At 39.8% G+C, this 21,738-nt stretch overlaps 1 protein-coding gene across 9 annotated transcripts in view; it reads right to left on the reverse strand.

Annotated features, from left to right (window-relative positions):
* Positions 1-21,738, reverse strand: part of PHTF2 (putative homeodomain transcription factor 2) — a 119,823-nt gene that overhangs the window by 14,819 nt on the left and 83,266 nt on the right. For 5 of the 9 annotated variants that reach the window (XM_070617005.1, XM_008522305.2, XM_070617006.1 and 2 more), the window contains 6 exons: positions 21,218-21,383; positions 20,114-20,278; positions 15,296-15,482; positions 13,617-13,772; positions 8,830-9,048; positions 1,488-1,616 (listed from right to left, as the gene is read on the reverse strand). In XM_070617005.1, the coding sequence (XP_070473106.1) occupies positions 1,488-1,616; positions 8,830-9,048; positions 13,617-13,772; positions 15,296-15,482; positions 20,114-20,278; positions 21,218-21,383 (1,022 nt within the window). The remainder of the gene's footprint in view (positions 1-1,487; positions 1,617-8,829; positions 9,049-13,616; positions 13,773-15,295; positions 15,483-20,113; positions 20,279-21,217; positions 21,384-21,738) is intronic. The other 4 variants (XM_070617010.1, XM_070617011.1, XM_070617009.1 and 1 more) reach the window with 2 other exon arrangements.

The raw sequence follows: 21,738 nt of genomic DNA on the forward strand, positions 1-21,738 counted from the left end.
CTTAAACTCTAAAACCATTTTAGAAGAGAGAGTATGCTAAAGGGGATATAAAACTAAGCAAGAGAAGGGGGAAAAGGGTCAAGGAAGCATAAAAAAGGAAATTGGAGGGGCAGGCTCTGTGGCCTAGTGGTTAAGTTCAGTGCACTCCGCTTTGGTGACCTGGGTTTGCAAGTTCGGATCCTGGGTGTGGACCTACAGCACTTGTCAGCCAGGCTGTGGTGGTGTCACACAAACAAAATAGAGGAAGATTGGCACTGGCGTTAGCTCAGGGACAATCTTCTTCAAGCAAAAGGAGGAAGATTGGCAACAGATGTTGGTTCAGGGCAAATCTTCCTCACCAAAAAAAATTAATTAATTAAAAAAAGAAGGAGGGCTGGCCCAGTGGCGCAGCAGTTAAGTGCGCACGTTCTGCTTCTCAGTGGCCCGGGGTTTGCTGGTTCGGATCCAGGGTGTGGACATGGCACCGCTTGGCAAGCCACGCTGTGGTAGGCGTCCCACATATAAAGTAGAGGAAGATGGGCACGATTTTAGCTCAGGGCCAGTCTTCTTCAGAAAAAAAAATATTAAAAAAAGGAAATTGGAAATAATGTGAAAACATAAGATTAGTAGAACTGGGAGGGATCTCAAACATCATCTAGCTAACTTGCTAATGTCATATTGTACATCATGTAAACGGTCTGCTAGGTCACAGAAGTGAAGGCACAGCACACCAACCAGATCCGAGAACCCAGACACTCCTCGTCCACAGGTCCTCATTGCTCACACCGAGATATGCGATAGGAAGCAGATCATTTTCTGGATCCAGTTATTTTAGATCCTGTCTTACATAAAGTGTGCACAACAGTTCTGGCATAATAACGCACAAGCAATTTAGAACTACGAGTTAAATCGTGCCTCGGTGTCCAGAGGAATCAGGCAAAACTTAACAAGTAGTAATGATCTGATAAGAACAATTTAACACACACTGAAATTGAAATCCACAGCATTTGTGCCCTACTTCTTCAAACTACTCAAGATTTTACCACCGGCTGCATTACTTCCACATATTTCAGCGGGCAAGCAAGTATGAATGCAAAGTTTCTATTTTGTATTCAAACAAATGCTAGTTTGAATTTTTTAAAAGTTTCGGGTACTAGTAAATAAATGAACCAGGAGGACTGATGCAGAAAACAATGAGTCGTCACCAACACTTGTATGTGTCTAGCAGCTTCTCAATTCGGTCCACTGAAAGCAAAAGAAAGGATAACGTACCAAAGAAAACTTTAGATTCTAGCATGTGCTCTTGGTCAGAAGAGTCAAACACTAGCAAACGAGAGTGGGGTGGTCTGGAGACAGACCGCTGCTTACCTCACAGGCGGAGCCAAATACAAATAAGAATTTTTTCAGCTTGAAGAAATGAGCTAAGTTATAAATATAACATTCCTGTAATTATTTAATACATTACTAATCTTATCCTTGAACTAAAAGAATAAAATTTACACACTCACTCTGTTCATTATCATGCCACTGATTTCAAGGACAGACATGTCTGCTTTCTTGCAGTCGTTGCCTTCCCACACTATCGCACTTATTTTTTCTAATCCAGGGTGGGAACTGTGGAGCCAGGGCAAATGACTCTGAAAAATAAACAGAAATTGGTGAGTACATTTATCACATTTCATAAATAAAACATATTCATGTGTATATAAAATTGTGTGTGTACACATATCTCTACACACAATTTTTAACTACACTAGAAAATAGAAATTGGTGATGCACTTACCAAACATTTTATAAACAGAATATATATATCTACATCTATGCACAGCTATATCTGTATCTATACACAATTTCAGTGACACTAAAATTCTTAAAGTTAGTTAGCTTATATACTGAACAGATGGCATAAAAAATTATACAGCTATAAAAATGTGTAAGTTCAGAACTTTCTATAACAGACATTAGGCAACCTATTGCTCAAAAGTATCTAAAATGCATGAGCAAAAGCACTTAGTTGTCAATCTGTCTACACAGCTACTAATATATAATGTTCAGAGACGATGAGTATCACATCGCTCACAATGCTGATTGTCCATTCAACACACGAGAACACGACACTCAGATCCGGCCTGCTCTGAAAGACTGAACAGTGACACGACCTCATCCTGACGGACTCTTCCTCACACACCTGCCCTTAGTATGTGATTCAGTTACTTTTCTGATATTTCAATCTAGTATTTCTCCAAAGGATCAATTTAACTTGCTTTCCTCGGAGCAGATATTGCAAACGGAAGCACACAGGACTAGAAGTACTCTCCCAGCAGAATAAAGTCTCTCAGTGGAACAAGGAAGAGAAAAAGGTAAAAAGAAAAACTGAAAGCCTTAATACAAAGGATCAGATGCTTAAGTTTGTTTGGGTCTTTTAGTTTGTTTTAGATCTATAGTTAAAGAAATAAAACTTCAAAACAGGATAGCTGTGGGTTAAGATAGCAACAAAATTAATGAAACACTAAAGGTTAGACCCCGAATGGGATGAATACGCTCATTACATAAACATACAGAATAGGATGAATATTACAGTATTTCTAACATTTCTAAAACATATTTCATTAAAATAATTTCTAACAATGGACAAAAGAATATACTCCAGTTATATTTATTCTTTGGAGGACAAAAATGTGATTAAAATATGGTAAAGATGTTTCTGTAAACTTAAGGAATACAGAATTCTCCTCTAGGGGGAGTAAAGTTGCATTGATTCATTTTGATTAAAGGTATGAAATAGTTCAATGATATGTAAGAAAACAGATGGGAAATTATTATTCTGAGCTCATACATTAATTTTCTTTCTGTAAAGTTATATATGCCATGTTTACTATTAACAGAATAAAAACTGACAAACAATTATGGGCAAACCATAATGCCAACAGCCATGCTACTGCAAAGCTTTTTTCCATTTAGTTATTTGCCTATGAAGAGGTTTCCCCTAAAAACTTATCTTTTCCAAAAATATGGAATTGCAATGTACACTAACTGTCATGGTGTATATATCACTACTGGGGAGCCTCAGGAACTGGGAGGTATTAAGTATTAACCAGCCACTTAATTCTTCAAATGACGTTTCATAATTTATCCCCAAACTAAATATTCTAGTTTGGAACAGAAATAATTTGCACCAAAATATGTATCAAAGTTTCCCTGAAAATTTAATAATTATGAAACATAACGAGACTGAAAAGCCAGGAACAAGTGCAAGGAGCTGAATGGAAGAGTACCAAGCCTGAGGGGTGAAACAGAACCGCTGATTGCGAGGCTCCTTTTCTTTAACTCTCAGTCTGCAAGAGTGAGTGATAGGGCTTCTGGATCCCCACACACGTCAGGACCAGGAGGTCCATCCACAGACGGAAAAGCAACAAGTCCTTCACGCTCCTTCCAAAAGCACTCACTTTGCCCAGCTACCTAACTAGCATTTGGTACCATTTTCCCATTTCTAGAAAGCCAAAAGGCAAGAGAAGGGAGCAACTAGAAACTGGTCAATTTAAAAAGAAGTAACTAAAAGGATCATACCTGTGTATGTGTGTGTGTTTGGCAAACGTATTCTGAAAAACCGCCTTGTTGAAATGTGTGCCTACAGTGGCTGGGGAGCAGCGTCATAAGAACGAGTTTACAAGGGCTCAGGGAAACATCAGAGCAAAGAATCTGATTCTATAATTCTTTACATAGGTTCTTCTTAGTATGTTTTCCAAACTAAAATTTGGAACCCTGTTAATGATTGTTTTTTATCCTCATCCAAAATCTGAATTCCTTTGCTCCTTGTTTGTTCCAAAGTGCCTGAAAACCTTAACTGGCGGCATGTTTTATTTCAAATAAAGTCACCACGACAACCACTTTCCCGGAGTTTCCACCTGTGGGAACTGCAGCCATTAAAATCTGGCGTTACCTACTGAAAAATGAATTTCACTTGAATATGGCTTTATATTTTATTATATATTCAGCCATGACTAGAGGAGAAAAAATTTCTCCTGCAGAAATGATTCAGTTAGCGTTTATAAAGAAACTAAAACAAACAATAAAACAAAACCACGAATTTGGGAACATCCCAAGTGGAACACAGATTCAGTGCTCGAGAGGATAGATTTTCAGTCCTTATGTGCAGAAAAGGGTCCTCCAAACCTCATACAGACCTGAGTCAAACAAGAAAAAAACTCGTAGCTTTTCATTACAGGGAGCTAATTTCCATTACAGAGCTACTAGTAAAACCGAAAACATAGCTTATTTTTTAGAAGGCGGAGAATAAGCAATGTGTGTAAAATCAAGCCTTTGATCCCAAAGCAAAACCAACGTAAGCTAGGATACTAAATTTAGATATGCAGAGTAGAACATTAAAAAAATTTATCTTACCGAAAAAGGAGCAGACTGCTATATACACTCAGGGCCAATTTCTTCCGTATAGCATTCATTAAAAACATTTTTTTTAATCATTTAAGAAAGGCCTAATTGGCTTGTTTTGAAAAAATTTTATTTTGCTTCCTTCATTCACTCAGCTAATGTTGGTTCAACACCTACTATGTGCCAAGCACCCCGTGATACAACAACGGGCAAAAGAACACAGGGTCCCCTCCCACGCCGCTCTCGGTGTCACTGGGATGTTCCTAAACCTCAGGTCGGTTACCACCCTCGGTGACTCAGGGGGACACGCAGGTGAGTCACCCACACCCTGTTCTCATGGACTGCTCACTGTTTTCCACTTGTTAAATTCCAGGGACCTTCAGCTACACCCTGGACCTTGTCACCACCCTGAACTGCTCTACTTCTGAAACAAGCCTTGAACCACGACCTCCCATCTTCCCGGGCCTCTCAAGCCTTCAATTCCAAAAGGCTTGCTTCCCTGAGCACACCTCCTTCAACCTGTCGGCTCCTTCTTGCTTTCATTTACCACTCAGTCTAACACATCTAGACTCCTACCACATCCATCATCTCAATCAGCGCATCAGCCCCTCTTCTGCCCCTCACATAGCAGGTCTTAACTGAGCACCCATGCTGTGTGACTTTGGCTGCATTATTTGACTCCGAGCCTCAGTTTTCTCATCTATAAAAAACACTAAACAACACTGTCGTAGGCTGTGAGGGTTACATGAGAAAACGCACCTAGACTACTTGGCACAGTGCCTAGCATACAGCAAGTGCTTACTAAATGTCTGCTATTACTATGATTATTACAACTACATTCCAGAGACTATCACACAACGGTGTGGCAACTACGAATTCACGGTTTCAGATTCCAGCTAGAGGTGCGACAATATGGCAGTGCAACTCTTGATTCACTGGCTTGAATACACGCATACACACACTCTCTCTCCACCATCTCCATTTGTCACAAAGGCTAACTTCAACCTCCACTGTCATCCACAAGTCCCCTATGCCACCGCCTCACTCCTCACGGCAGAGCCCCCTGGCCTCCTGCTCTCCAGACTAGAGACCACCAGGCAGTGACTCTCCCGTCATCTTCACGCATTCTTCCTCCTCCTTCTATCTCAGCAGATGGCGTGTCCCTCTTCCTGTGGAAGGCTAGGCTTCCTGATTATGCTTCCCCTCCAGTATCCTAAGGAACCTCATCTGACAACTCTTTCTCCTGTACCTCTGCAATTCTTCCCTACTGGTTTTCTCCTTTGTACACAGGTGCTCAAATAGCTCACATCTTGTGGGGTGGGGACCAAAATACTCATTCGACTGCAGTTTCCACATCTAACTGATATTTCACTTTCTCCACACCTTCACGGCCATGATTCTTAAACCTCATTCCTCATTCTCACTCCTCATGGCCCTGGAGCAAAGCTTCCTTCCCGACACTTTTCCTGTAGTTGAAGCCAAAATTCATGGATACCTTTTTTAATTGAAACACTTCAATCAGATAGAGAATAAATAATACTCGGCTTTATCAGATTTTAACTTTCTCCTCTATTTGCTGCAGATATTTTAACAAAAAAATATTACAGGCAAAATTGAAACCCACTTTGTGCCCTTCCCTGCTCTTGTCCCCTTCTATTCCCCAGATCTATTATCCTAAATGTGGTGTTTATTATCACCTTGCATGTTTTTATACTCATGTTTTATATTCTTACTGTATATGCTTTTATCCATTCATAATACATAATATAGCCTTGCATGTTTTAAAACTTTACATAAATGGTATATTTTATATATAATTCTGCAAATTCTTTCATTCAAAATTACATTCACAAGATTATTCGTTTTGATATATGTAGCTCCGAGCTCCTTCAATTTCACTGCTGTATATTGTTTTCTCATATGCCATGATTCATTAATTCTGCTATTGTTGGCTATCACATTATTTTCACTATTACACACAATACAATGAACATTTTTAAATACGTCTCCTTGTGCCCACCTTCCCAAGTTTCCCTGGAGTGAGATGAGAGTCCTGGGTTAGGAGGACCTGCGATTTCACCACGTGATGACGCACTGCTCCCCAGAGGAGCTGCACGGGCTTCTGCTAACATCGGCACTGAGCAAGACCTCTTCCTTCTTCACACCCTCGCCAACACTGAAGGCTGTCAGATTTTTACATTTCTGACAATCTGGCCAATACGAAGTGCATCCCATTGCTCTAATGTACCTTTCCCTGATTACTAACGAGGCTGACCATTGTACCTGGACATTAGACATCTGGGTGAGTTGCCTGGTCACATCTTTTGTCCATTTTTCTACTGAGTCATTTGTCGTTTACTCATTCACCTGTACGAGTTCTTTATGGGCTCTGTATAGTCCTACTGTGATAGTTAACGTGCTGCAAATATCTTCTTCTGGTCCGTGGCTGGTCTTTTAACAATGTTTATGGCTTAACTTGTAGCGCAAAGTTTTAAATTTTAAGACATTCAAATTTATCAATCGCCTCATTTTCAATGTTTGTGCTTTTTGTATCTTGTTTAACAAATTCTTCTCTTACCTAAAGTAATGCAGATTTTTCTTCTATATTTTATTCTAAATATTTTAAAGTTTTGCTTCTTCACATTTAGGAACTATCTGGAATAAATTTTTGCATATAGATAATCGTTTGATCCACAACCAGATACTGAACAGCCCATCCTTTGCCCACTGACTTGTAATGCACTTAGGTCATACATTAGGGATGTATCTGTTTCTGGGTTTTGTACTCTGTCCCATTGGTCTACTTGTTTACACACTGCCTTAGTCTGTTTGGGCTGCTATGACAACATGCCAGACTGGATGGCTTGTGAACAACAGAAGTCTAGTTCTGACAGTTCTGCAGGCTGCGGAGTCCACAATCAAAGTGCTGGCATATCTGGTGTCTGGTGAGAGCCCAGGTCCCGGTCCTTGTTTTTGCTGTAACCTCTCATGGCAGAAGGGGCAAGGGAGCTCTCTGGGGCCTCTTTCCAGGGCACTAATCCTGCTCGTGAGGGCTCCCCCCTCACGACGTAATCACCTCCAAAAAGCCCCACCTCCAAATACCATCGCACTGAGGATGAGGTTTCAACACACAAATTGCGGGGAGCGGGTGGGGGGGGGGGGCACAAACGTTCGGTCTGTAGCATACCCCTACACTGCACTATCTTGATTATTACACCCTTACATTTTTATACCCAGAAGGGAAAGTCCTCCTGTCGTTCTTCAAGATTGTTTTTGCTATTCTTGACACTTTGCTCTTTAACGTGGACTTTTAAATCAGTCTAGTCCAACCCAAACCAGTCGAACAAACCAACAAACGTGCTGGTAAGATTCTGATAGAAAAAGCAGTGATAACGGGCATCTCTGTCTTGCTCCTGCCTTTAACAGAAATGCTCCTAAAACTTCCTCATGAAACATGACAGGTCTTTAGAAGGCTCTTTGATAGCCACCCTTCATCAGATTAAGAAAGTTCCCTTCTATCTCTAGCTTTCCCAGCGTTTACTTGTTGGTTTTATGATTAGGATTTGATAAGGAATAGGATAAGAGAGAGAAGGGGAGAAAGAGTGAGGATTTTAAACGGCCACCAGGTTCTGACTGGTGAATGGATGGATAGAGATGTCGTTCACCAGGTTTTGAATGCCATGAGAAAGCAGATTTATGACGGAAGATGGGGTGTTTGGTACATTTGAGGTACTGGTGGGATATTCAAATGAAAGTATTTATGGACTTGTGCTGTCCAATCTGGTGCTTTCTCACGTGTGGCTACTGAGCGCCTGAAACATGGCTAGTCCAAATGAGACATGCCGTAAGTGTTCACAGCAGATTTTGAAGACTTGGTATAAAAAATGTAAAATATTTCATTAGTATTTTTCATATTAGTTATATGTTAAAGTGATAATATTTTGGATACACTGGGTTAAATAAAACATACTGAAATTAATTTTACCTTTTTAAATGTTTTTAATGAGGCTCCTAGAAAATTTAAAATTACATATGTGACATTATATTCCCGCTAGACAGCATCACTATAGGCACTTGGAGATGCAAATCTGATATTCATGAGATGTAGATTTGTGAATTATAATCTTAGGTGGCGTTAAGGCCACAGGTGTAGATAATCTGACCATGAAGTATGCTGACTGAGAAAAGGACTAACGCATCCAAAACACAATTTGACCTTCAAAACTCCATTTACCAACAACTCCTCAGGAACATATGTTTGCAAGGTGAGAGACACAACCACAATATCAGTACTGAGATTCTGTGTCCCAAGGAAGCCAGACCACAGCTCACATAAAAAAAAAAATTACAGGAATATTATTTTAATTGAATGCAAGCTTTTTCTTCACCTCGGTAAAATGTGTACATACATTCGAAGGAGCTGGACTGACAGCCCCACATAACCCAACTCTGTAAACCAACCTGATGAAAAGGGTCGTCTCTATATTCTTTTTTCACACATGGATTAATCTGAGGATTTTCCACATCTGTCTCACTGGTACAAGATGATCGGCATTCTGCACAATGTAACAAGTCTTCCCATAAGACATCTTCCGTTTCAGATTCTGGCCTTGTGCTCTCAGAATCCTGTCTGGAACTTGAACAGCGAGAGCTGCAACTAGTACCCGATTTAGGGGCATCCTGAAATCAAGATATTCTTTGACATTAATACAATTTATGTACCCTTTCCAACTCAAAGGATTTTATCAGAACCATATATTGCTACTTTTTGCTTAAACAACAAAAACACTGTCAAATGACAGTGAAATAGATAACAAAACATTAAAAATACATACTAGTTTTTAGGGAGTAACAAAATTTCCTCATATCAAAATTTGATTTCACAGCTGAGCTCAAGTGCTATTTCGCATGCAAAGGGTGTGCCCATTTTCTCTTCAATTTTATACGAAGTCCAGAATCCAGGCGGAGACCAGCTTAAGTTCATATGGGCCACACAGGCAGGGAACATTAACTCATTTTAAGTGACATGTTTAATGGAGTTATTTTCTCACTCTAGTCTTTTTTAGCAACCAGAGAGTTCGTGTATATATTGTTTTTGTTTTGCAAACAGAAGTTCAATAAATTGACATAAAATTAACAAATAATCTATATCAGGAAGATAATAGCCAACTTATGTTTTTGAGACAATAAATTGTATAAAAGTGAAAAACTAAAAGGCCCAAGTTAAATAATTTCTAATCAATTTACTCTTTTCCTAGGAGTTTTTTAATGTACAAAATAAACACTTCTGAGCAAAATTTTGATTTAAATTAATTCAAACTAGCTTTTACTGAGTAAAGAATGATAAGAGCCAGCCTTATGGCCAAGTGTGCTGAGACTTTTGGACTTGTTTTTAGCTCTCCTCTGTCACTAAGATTTGTCAGTTCTACCTCTAAATGCTTTATATTTATCCCCTTCTCTTCCCCGCCCTATCCCCGAAGGTCAGACTTCAGCACTCAACCTTGTTCGCTTCAAGAGGCTCCAGCTGACCCCACCGGAACGGCCTCCCCTCTCTCCAGATCACCTTTCCTAAAGCGCAGCTGTGCTTTCGCTCCTCGACCAAACTCCCCTGCGGCTGCCCGCTGCCCTGCCGGGTGAAGTCCACTCGCCTCACACGTGCTGCTTTCGGACCTTGTTCTCCGTCTCCACACCACAGCCTCCTCCTCCAGACACCGGGCCACGCCCCTAGACGCGGCTGCTTCTCTGCCACTCCAGCCTGCTTGCGTCCCCGTGTCTCATTGTTAACCCTGCTCTCCCTTAAAGCCGACTCGACAGTGTCAGGGGCACCATCGCCGCCCCTCTCTAGCTGGCTTACCTTGTTGCTGGGCCTTACTTTAGTCGTCTACCAAAGGGGAATAAAACTACCCGCCTTAAAGAGATATTGAAAATTAAGTGAGCACTGTCCCTTTAATATAAACCCAGCACAAGGCGGGGGCTCGACAAACGTTAACGTCTTCTATTTTTAGAGCGATCACTCTGTCCCTGAAGTGAGTTATTCTATTTATATTCATTTGACAGTAACTTTGCACTGCCATTCAGCATCTATAATATTCTCTGTGTTAATTAAATGTTCAGGTGTTTCACATTCTCAAATACACTAAGTCCACAGAAGACAGAAATCAAATACTACTTTTTTTGTGCTATCTTCTTAGCACAGGTAACAAAATATCGTGAATGAAAGAGACATATTATCGATCATTAATTTATTGATGTTAGAATGGGGTACCACAAACGTATATTTAGTGTAGTTAGAGTATTTTTGGGAGGAGGGTTGTTTGTTTGAGGGAGAATTAAAGAGTTTTTGACAGAGTTGAGCAGGAAAATGAATAAAGAAATAAAAAGAGAAAAGAAATACGGAAAGAAATAAAGGTTAAAAATCAGTCCACTTCGGTTTATAAAAAGCACTCCACAAATATTTCAGATTTGCTAATGTCAACAGAACACGATGCACAAGCAGTTTTCATCACAACAGTTGTCATTAGATAGCAAGGCACAGAATTAAGCAATCAGTAATTGCTAATTTAAAATTTCTGATACAGCCAGCTTATTATCTACCACTAGTTTCTAATGCAGACTTGCCAATCAGATACAGAAATAAGTGACGGGATTAAAGGCTTGAAGACTGTTTCACTGAAACTAATGGGTGATTTCAGGGATAAGGAAACACCTATAACTCTTTATAAATGTGTTTTGCCAAATACTGATTAATAAATGGGATATTTTACAAATGTGATATCTAAAAATTATTGCCTGTAATTGCTTACATGTCAAACAGAATTTTACTTGCAATATTTAGGTGATTAATCGCCACTTCGAATTTACTAGGAATTGCTGAATAAAGCCTAAAGATAGGAAATTTTTGAATTGAAGAAAATAGCTCAAGTTAATATTGGTTTGCTGTGCTCGTTTCAAATCTTTAGACAGAGAGCTAAAACTAAGCATATAATCAAATTAAGAGAAGAAGGGTTATTTATTTGAAGGGAATAAGCATTTACAGCATAAACGCTTTGTTGCAGGCAGTTACGCATAATTTATTTAATCCTAACAATTGGAGGAGGCTGGTCAGCTTCTCTCCCCACTGTTCACATGTAGAAACTGAGACTCAGAGAAGTCAAATAATTCTTCCAAAGTCACTGAAGTAGTGTGACTCCAAGTCCACGGTTTCTTCATCACGCTCCCTATCAAATGCTGCCTTCATTAGCGGAAAAGCTAATCCACAATAGGGAATAAAAACTGAAAGGTCCTTGCAGAGTTAAACAAAGCAGGAGAGAGTGGGAACAAGACAAATGCTTAAAAGAAGCTCTCAACCCCCAGGCTACCCCCACAGGCCAGATAATCAAGTAATTCCACCACCACCTTCCCAACGGGAGAGGGGAAAAAGCCGACCAGACACAGTGACGAGCAGGCGAAGGAAGAACCCGGAGCGGGGGTGGGCTGAGGGGTGAGAGGCAGGGAGGTTACGAGAAAGTCTACACACTGAACGACAAGATCGCACCTCACCCCCACCCACCTCGGTAGCTGGCAGAACAGCTCCAGCCCCTCGCCACCAGAAGACGGGATGATGCTTCCTGAAAAACTACATGCCCCAAAAAGCATGTCTATCCATATTGACATCTGGGAGGCTGGTAACAAACGGCTGGGTCGCTGACCAGTGACCTTGCAGGGGAGCCCACCAGTGCCCCATGTACGGTGCTTCCCCAAACGATTTCTCTGTGCCTCACCCTTAAAGAAAAAGCACCAACAGTAATTCGAAGAGTAGGGTAATATATGCATAAAGATGCAAAACAACACTACAAACTTCCTGTCTCAATTTTACTTATTCAAAGGAGGTTTTGTTTTGCTTTTTTTTAAATACCTTTCAAAGTTGGGTTGAATTGAGAGTCAAAATTTTTTGGAACTGAAATGCAGTTTTTAAAATATCTTCTCACCTAAAGTTCCTCACTTTACAGATGAAGAATCTGAAGACTTGATTTTATTTTTATGTAATCTTTTACACCATTAAAAATGATTTAAAACAATCAATGCCTATTAGCTAATTATCAACCTTAGCTTGAAATCTTAGAAGATTTTAAGCAATACATCTATTTAAAAACCAAGATTAGTAGAATAATGTTTTGCCTCTCAAGAATCTCAGAAGTTCAAAATACAGGTGCAAATAAAGAAGAGTAAAGATTACAGGGTGAGAAAAGTACATCTAAAGCCAAATAACTTAAAATATAGGCGAGTGGAGACCTGCTACAGGAGGTCCCAAGTCCCTTCCAGGACCAGCTGACCTCTAAGTGCGTGAAGAGTACGACTGAACTTCACCAGCACGGTTAACTGGCTAGGAACAGGCGGCTGCGCATCAGATGATGTGGGCGAGGACATCACGAAGAGACACACTGCATTCACGTCTGCCTGACTGCAGCCACGGGGGGAAGAAACAGCCAGTCACCAGAAAGACCCACGGGGAGACACGATGACAGAGAAGAGGACAAGCAACAAGCAACTCTGATGATCTTACAGCCCTCAAGGTATTCACAGGGCAGCACAGCATAATATTTGACTTCTCAAAAGTGTAACCCTAAATCATCAAGAAAAAAAATTCTCACAGTCCAAAACAAGTAAAAGGTAATGCTTATCAAAAAGTGACATAAGGAGCAATTCATTCGCCTTGAAGCGAGATAATGAAATGTTCTGTCCTTAGAATAAAAACTGAAAATACAACAGAATGGAATTCTTTTTCTATTTACATAGTTTCAAGAGAGGTGATAAAGTTGGAAAGAGTTTAGAGAAAAACAAATTATTAAAGAAAACAGAGTCAAAGAAGAAAAAAGAATTGAATCTTACAGTATGGGCAACTTCACTGGTGACAGCAACATGAAAGATTTCACTTGGAATACTAACTTTGTTATAGTCAAGAGGTCATAAAGCCTTTCAAACTGTGGAAAAGACTAACACAAGAGCTCACAGACTGACTCTCCAGGACGGTCTTCTCTAGATGTAAACGGAATGTAAGAGTCTTTAGAGATAAGGCACAAAATGAGTACAAATGGAGAGCTATTTATCGTGGGCAACACACAAATCTAAAACTACTACTCTATGTAAGATATTAGTACTGATGGGAAATATCGTTATTTCCATAATTATATTCAGTTGTTGAAATAAGCTGTAAATTAGTAACATACAAAACAGTTATGCGTGTATAGATGTAAGGCCAAAGCATGTACCTCATTAGGGTGCTGTTTCTTATAATGGTGTGACTTTCTGTTCCGGAAAACACTCTCGGAAGGCCTGTCCACGTGGCGGCGTAGTGGGTATCCTGTGTCAGGACCTTCCTCACTGGAGACTTCATCAGAGACGTTTGCTATTGTCCTTTGGCTGTCCTAAGTTGGGATACACAAAGAGCAGTACTGGTAATTTCTGACTGACCTCGCAGCTTTAAAACCACAACATTTTAAGTTATACATACATGTATACACACACCTTCAAATACCTTCAAGAACCTTAACGTAACTGATTAGTACTACCTGACTTTTTGAAAAAATTGACTTAAATCAGTGACTATATTGTTATTTTAGTTTTAAGAGTAATTCAACAGCCATTTGTCAAATATCGTCCTATAATGTTTCTGTTCACAAAAGGATTTGAAATAGCTTACAAAATAAAGAAATAGAAAATAGGATAAAAGCAGAACAGAGACCATTTAGAAGAAGCTGAGAGACCTGAGATTAACTAATTGTACTATTTTCACAAACTGATAATACCGTCAATTCTAAGACCACTGCTGATTAACAATGGCTTATGAGGCTGGAGGCGAATGGTAGTTGATCGTGTGCAGACAGACAGCATTACGATGTATCAATTCGTAAGAGACATCCACATTTCAGAAACCCTGACACTGACAAGCTCCCGGGTACGAGTGTTACTGACACTTTCACGTTCCTCTCATGTCACTTTGGCAGGTGATACACACCTGAAATGTGACTGAAAGCCGTATTACTGAAAACTTACTTGTTGAGTGATGACAGTGATGTGAGGTCCACCTTACCAGACAGTTAAATGCTTTAAAAATCTAAAATCAGAGGACGTGACCGTATTTCATGCAGCCCATGCTACTTATTGTACAGCTACCGAAAATACACGTACTGTCATGTACTAACACATACTTCACTCAAAACTAGAGAATCCCCTTTTCTCTATCTTCCTCAACACAAATGTTGATGCTTACATTCCTAAACGTAAGACAGGTAACATCTTTTAATTTGACCATATTTTTTTACTGTAATAGCTTTTAAAGAATAAATTATTTAACCAAAGAAATTCAGTGAAACAAAGAGAGAGAAGATATGACATTAGGCTTTCTTACAATAAACCCAGGGTTTCTCTATTGTCCTGGAAAAGTAAGCAAACAATTGCTATCCATAACAAATATGTCCTCAACAAGAATTTTTTTCAAATTCAAAACAAATGTACTGACACCAAAGGTAACGAAGGTAGGAAAAACAAGGTAATATTTTCTTATAAAGAATGTGAACAGAAAACCAGGTTCCTAGTTCAGTTTCTAGAATAATTTAGATGTTGCATTTAAAACAAATTCTTACACACACGTGGAAAAGGGGGAAGGGAAGGGAAGGTTTAACAAACATCAACTACAGATTACAAAGTGCTTTAACATTCTGGAAAAATTGGAGCCAACCACCAATTCAGAAGATGCCAAGTTATACTGGTAATCAAGTTGACTGACATTCCTTTAGCTGACTGCCAGCTTCATTAGCGTGATCTGTAAAGGCTCACAGAATAAAGTCTGGAGAACATGCATGGTTCAAGGGCAACTACCATGTCTAAGTCACTTCCCATCAGCTAATGAGAAATCACACCAGCCAACGATGTAGGAGCTCACGCTTACCTTGCTGGGAGTGTTCCGCAGAGCCCCTGTGCTCCAGGCTGTCTCTTCTGGCCGAAGAGTTTCACACTGAGGCTCATGGCTCTGCACTCCATCCTCACCGCTTTTAACAGTCTTTTTCCCATCCAGGGATACATAGCCATTGTCAGTCTCAGTGGATTTATCAATTGAATTCTTCGCTTTCTTTGACCTATAAAGAAAATATGCAGAAGCATGTTATGTGGACTTAGCTTATGTTGGACAGGTCACTGACGGAATCTATCATCTGTTAATAATTAAATCTGGTAGTTATCTCTCGAAATTTTAATGGCCATCTTATTTTTACAATAAATAATTTAGAAATGTAATAGCTATCATATAAAATAAACATGTAAATCAATGTCCTAGTTCAGCTCATTTTGTGAGTTTTGAGGTCTTGCAAACAGCACTTCGAAGAGACATGCCCTAATTTACCATGCCATTCTTGGTCAAAATCACCTGGTCTTTGAGCAAAATCTAGGACCAAAATGTTGCCCATTTTATTATAGTTTAATAATATATTTTTAAAGCTTTATTTTAAAAAACTATCTCAGTACTTATCAGGTTAAGTTGTAATTAGTGGTTTAACTTAGTTTTAATATTTTCCTTTACCCAAATACTTTACTGTTAGTCTATATACATAAATATCTCTGGTAAATTCATTTTAATATACAATGGAGACATAGGACCTTTGGTAACATAAAAATACATGGAAAAAAGGGAAAACTTTATACAAGCTTCTAAACAATGGAAGAAGTAGAAAAGAAGAACACAAAGAAAATAAAGAAGTAACATCTTTCACCCACTGAAATACTCTGGAAAAAACATTAGCAATCATGTAGCTTATAAAGACCTAAAAGGCTACAATTGAGGTTCTTCATTTATAAGAATTAAATTTTTCTCAATACATAAAATGCAACATGGGAATAACAGACAAGACATTTGTGATTACTCAGCAAATGCCTGAGGAGTCTTCTTCAGAGACCACAGCGGGTGAGAGCACGGCTACGCAAAAGAAATGCTTAGTAGAAATAGGATGTAAGTCCCACACAAAATTAAAACATGCTCACAGCAGACTCAGTCTATCATAAAACATTATTAAAAGGCAATTATATTTAAATAAATCCCCTTGAATTTTCTCTAGAGTATCAGTTTTGCAAGGAAAAAAAAAGTTAAACTAGTATATTCCCTTCACGTAAGGTCAAAACACGGAAGTTTTAAAAAAATGCACAAAAAAGTTATCTTTAAAGTTACTTAGTTTTACTGAAATATTTTTAGAACCGCACAGGACCTTAAAGTCTCCTATTCTAAACGCTCACCTTGGAAACAAGGACTCAGAAACGTGAAGAGGTCTAAGTGACTTATTTCAGGTCACACAGCCGGGCACAGGCAAAGCTGGCACAAGAACACAGCCTGACTAGAGGTTAGTTATACTCCCCACAGTACCTCCCACTGCCCACTTCTTTGGGAAACTGCCTATTAGGATTTCTTCTTAACATACTCATCAAAGCCTGGAAAGTTTCTGTCTTACACAAACAGGCCTCTCTCCTTCCTGACCTTCTCCTGCAAGACTACGAAAGGGGAAAGACAGACCAGACTTCCCACGTGCGCTACAGAGCTCCAACGCCTTCTAGTCGTTCAGCTCACATCTCCACAGGGTCGCGGGGCTCAGAACCCCGTCTTCTGAGCCTTTTGTTTCTCTATGACCCTAAGAGGCATGGAGAGACAACGGAATGAGCTGCAGAACAAAGATCATTCAAGAATGCCAGAGGAAAGGAGGATAATGGATTACAGCAGAGGAGAAAGGGCACAAACAGAAAATAAAAGGCGCAGAGAAAACCTGTGACCTTCTCTGCTTGGGGAGGAAAGTGACAGAAACACCAGTAATTGATCATTCCCTTCACTCTCCCTCAACACTGTGCAACAGGCAGATGTAGGAAAAGACCAAGGGAGAAGAAGTCACTCGATATCCTGAAAATGTGAGACCCTCAAAGACAGAGGAGGAGTGTGCTGGAGAGACATTTCTGAAGGGTCACTGAAATTACACGGGGCTGGAAGGGGAGGGGAGAAAAAGAGGTGAATGAGGTGAAGGAAGACTGGAAAGTTGGCAGAACCATTAATCACACAGGACATGCAAGAGAGGAAATTTATTTGGGAAGAAACATGGAAACGTTGGACCTGAAGTGCCCAGGAACATCCTGGGAAAGACCAGTAGGCAGCTGAAAACACAGGCCTGGAGGCCAGGAGTCAAGTAGAAAAAGTGACTGAGAACCTGCAGAGTGAACCAGAACCCCTGCGGGGAGGAGATAAGGGCCTGGAGAGAAGGGCTCTGAGTCAGCAACAACGGCTGCTTTAAGGCGTTTTCTCAGGGGAACGTATTCTTTCCTCCCCAGGACAGGGTAAAGACTGTGTTCAGCAGGGCAGAGGGACTAGCAGGCCCACTCCACGTGATGCCCTTCAGCTATCTCCCACTTCCTCCCTTCCTTATCTCTGCCTCCTTCCCAGCTTCTCTGGGCTGTTTCCCTCCCCACTGTCTCCTGAGAGCACCTGTGACACCATCAGGAGACATGAACAGTAAGTTGCTAAGCTATAGTAGCTATCTGATGTTTCTCATCAACTAAATGCAGGTCAGCTGCAAACCAAGCTGAACCGACGAAGAAAATACTAAATGTAAGCACCACCCTCAGAGTTGACAAAGTAGCTCAAAATACAAACTGAGGCAGCTTGGCAGGGGCTGGTAATAACAGCAGTGGCAAGAGTGTTGCTGGAGTGGGACAGGAGGGGCAGCCCAGCGGCAGCCAAAAATGGCGGCCCATTCAAAGACAATTTTGGAGCAGGGTGCCAGGTGCAGCCCAGCAGGGTTGGGAGACAGGCGACATACAGAAGATTCATTGAATAAGTAAGTATATTTCAGTGATAGAGAAGGAAGATATAAATAGGGAGAGGAGAAAAGATAAATGAACTTTGTGGTATTGTATTTGAATTGGAGCTATCACTGCAAATCCATGGTTTATAATATATCTCAATTGATATAGAAATAAATACAAATGTAAAGAGATAAACACACATGCACATTTTCTAGCTCTGCCCATTGAGAACGCAGCGGGGGAGCAAAAGCCCAGCAGCAATTAGCACATCTAGCACTCAGATCTTGGTTTCTATACACCACACTCCTTGAAGAAATGGCTGAGGCCAGGGCTGAGGCAGAGAAGTACAAGTTGAACGTGAAACAGAAAGCAAGGAGGTGCTCCAAGAGTGACAGGGAACAAGACGTCACCAAGATTTTAGAACTCAGTTTAGATCTTCTAAAACTGACATTTTTCTTAAGATTTTTTTGCACCTAATATTGAAACAGTCTCATTCAGATGCTGGCAAAGCAGTCACAAAATGAGACAGTTGAAAACAGTGCGTCTTTAAAAACCTTAGATTATAGTTGTCACAATTAAAGGGAACAAATCCAAATGGATTTATCCATTATAATATCAATGACTGGTAGTTGGGTCATGCTACAGACCAAAAGGAGGAAAACTGAAGCCTGAATCTCACTTGATGACAGGCATGTTGTAGAATTCCAAAGGCGCCCACCTACTACCTTAGAGGGGTTCTAAATGCTACGTAACGCAGGATCAGCTCTGGACACCCAAACAACTCACTAACCCCCCAAAAGGAAAACGTATCCACTATGCTACTTACAACTGCTTATCAGAAAGCCTTGAGAAATGTCTAAGAAACTGACTTTGCAGTGATAAAACTACCACAACCTACTGTTAGAAAGGAGAGCTATTAAAAAGAAAAAAAGACTAACAGAGGGAGACAGAATCCAACCCAAGCTAAGAACCAAACCAAACCTCTACCTTCTCTGGAGGAGGAACAGGTAGCTGCAATAGTCAGGGAATCAACTCCATGCCATGTTACAGAAACTATTAAAACTTTGGAAAATGTCCCCCCCAAATTACAATCAATGCAAACACGCCCAGGATATAACTGCTTAATTGTATAACGCATGATAAACTTTATCAGAAGAGGACAAGCACAAACTGATGAAACAATGATATTAGTAGAGGATTTAACAAAAGTGACTGAAAACAGTAATTTGCAGTGTCATTAACTTAGCGCTTTCATCAGTTATACTCAGTACTTTGATGACAGCTTTTTAACTTTTTTCAAATTTATTAAATATATATGTAAACTGGTAACATAACCCTTAAATGTCTGAAAAACTATTCAAAATAATAGCACAAGATTAAGTTAGGTTTAATTATTTTTGAAGTTTTCTATAATTATATTTCCCTATTTGGTAAATCTTTATTGTGGTACAAGCTATAAAAAAAGCCCAATGTACAAAAATAAAATTTCATACCATAGTATACGTTTTATTTTTCTAAATAACAATGCCTTTATGTTTTTAGATAATTGAGGCAGGGATTAAAGAAAAAAAAGTGATACAACTCACGTGGGCTATTAATAAAGCCAATTTGACCTACAGTGCTGATAAAAACAAAATAAGCAATTTAACAGAAGTACGACAGTACTTGAGATATCACAAAAGAAACCAAAACCAAGAAATCCTAACTCAATATACTTGATGACATATATTCATTCTCATACAGATGTATTTACACATATCTCAAATGAACTTGATGGTCTATTTGTTCATTATCTACATAGTATTATAATTTATCAAAACAAAATCCGTAACAGGGCTGTCATATTTAAAGTCACTAATATTCAACACCTGAGCCGAAGCGCCAGAAAAGGGACAGTGCATCTCTGTGCCATATAAAGCCTTGAATAAATACAAACCCTGATAAAAAGAAAGCAGCGTGCCAGAGATCTCTGAAGACAGCGCCAACGCCGTAAGAGGTGTTTGTGCCGTGGCTCGGAACTGCTCCCTCCTGTGTGTTGTCGCTGGTACTAGAACCATCACCTTCTCTGTGCACTTCCAAATGGGCCGCTTTTCTTAACTTCCTTTGTGAGAAGAGATCAAGAGCGGAAGGTAGCTTTAAAATTTTAACGACCACTTTCTCGGTAGTATGTTCAAGATTTTGGTAAACATAAACACAGGAACTTTAATACATAATGAAATTCAGATTTACTGGATGAAAGTTAATCCAAATATCAAGGTACGCATTCCAGCCCATTTCTGTAAACATTAAAGTGCTGTTCCTTGCTCACACTGACAGGCAGTGGGCACTAGGCTGTAAGGATCGCACTGCACAGGCATTTACAAAAGCATTTCTTCCCTATGTGAATGCCACTTATCTGCAGACAAAGAAACAAGAAAATTTAGATCAGAGAGACTTAGAATCTAACTGACCAGCAACGCTATTTGTTTAATGTAGGTATTATCTTTTCAAAACAAAAAGGGCTTAAATCTCACCATTCCCCAAACTGCAAATGACACGATCTCTTACGAACGATATTCAAAAGAGGAAGTGCTCCAAAAGATGCTAAAAGCAGAACTTCAATGGGCTGAGTGGCCAGTGAGACTGGCCAGGCTTACTCAATCAAGGGGCAATATTAAACAGCTTCAGACAGCGTTTAATAAATACAATTTAGCTGAAATTTCTTCTTGGCTCTTGGTTTTGCCAAAGCATCTCATAAGTACAAGATTTTGTAAACAGCAGGAGTTATCAGCAACTCCAGCTAACCGATATTCTCTACATTGATATTAGGTACCTGAGAACCGAGCTTTAAGAAAGAAAACAAAGACAAATACAGACATGTGGTCTGAAAATGGTCTGGAAGCAAATACAGAAACGAAACCACTTGGTAGCTCTTGGTTCTGAGGCTCACTGCTTTATTTGAAAGAGCAACTTTACAAGATAACCTTTTATTCTAGTCAAGAACAATCACGGATTCAAATTACAGAAATCTATGAAGATATTCCCTTTAAACAGCGAGTACCTCCTTCTTTTACCCCCTGTACTCAGAGGGGGTTTGGGGGTTCTTGTGGAGACAATCTGGCAGTGCACAGTTCCCAGGAGCAGCATGAGCCATACGGGCCCGATCACTTCCGTCAGAGGGATGCTATGCGGGCTAGAAGCGGAACAGAATAACACTATTGCGGCAACTACAAAAAGGGAAAGAAAAGACGTTTAATTATAGACCTGACAGTCACTTCTTCAAAAACTTTTCTAACGTTGCTTCTTGCCAGATTATTTTTCTAAATTTAAAGGAGTTTAAAACGTTACCCTAGACAAGCTCTTTCAGACTATTTTATTGTTTGCTGTCAGCTAACTGGGCTATTCAGTAATAAACTCTTGGAACAAGATAACACCCAACATAGTCTCTAAAGTGCAGACCTTAACACTGCAAAGAAAACTAGACGCGTACGAATCCGAGGGCATTCCTGGAAAGATCACAATCGGAAGAAGGGCATTAACCTGAGGGCACTTAGTCTGTGTCATACAAACAGGGAAGTCTAC

Source organism: Equus przewalskii, chromosome 4, assembly GCF_037783145.1.
Source record: "Equus przewalskii isolate Varuska chromosome 4, EquPr2, whole genome shotgun sequence".
Taxonomy (NCBI): domain Eukaryota; kingdom Metazoa; phylum Chordata; class Mammalia; order Perissodactyla; family Equidae; genus Equus; species Equus przewalskii.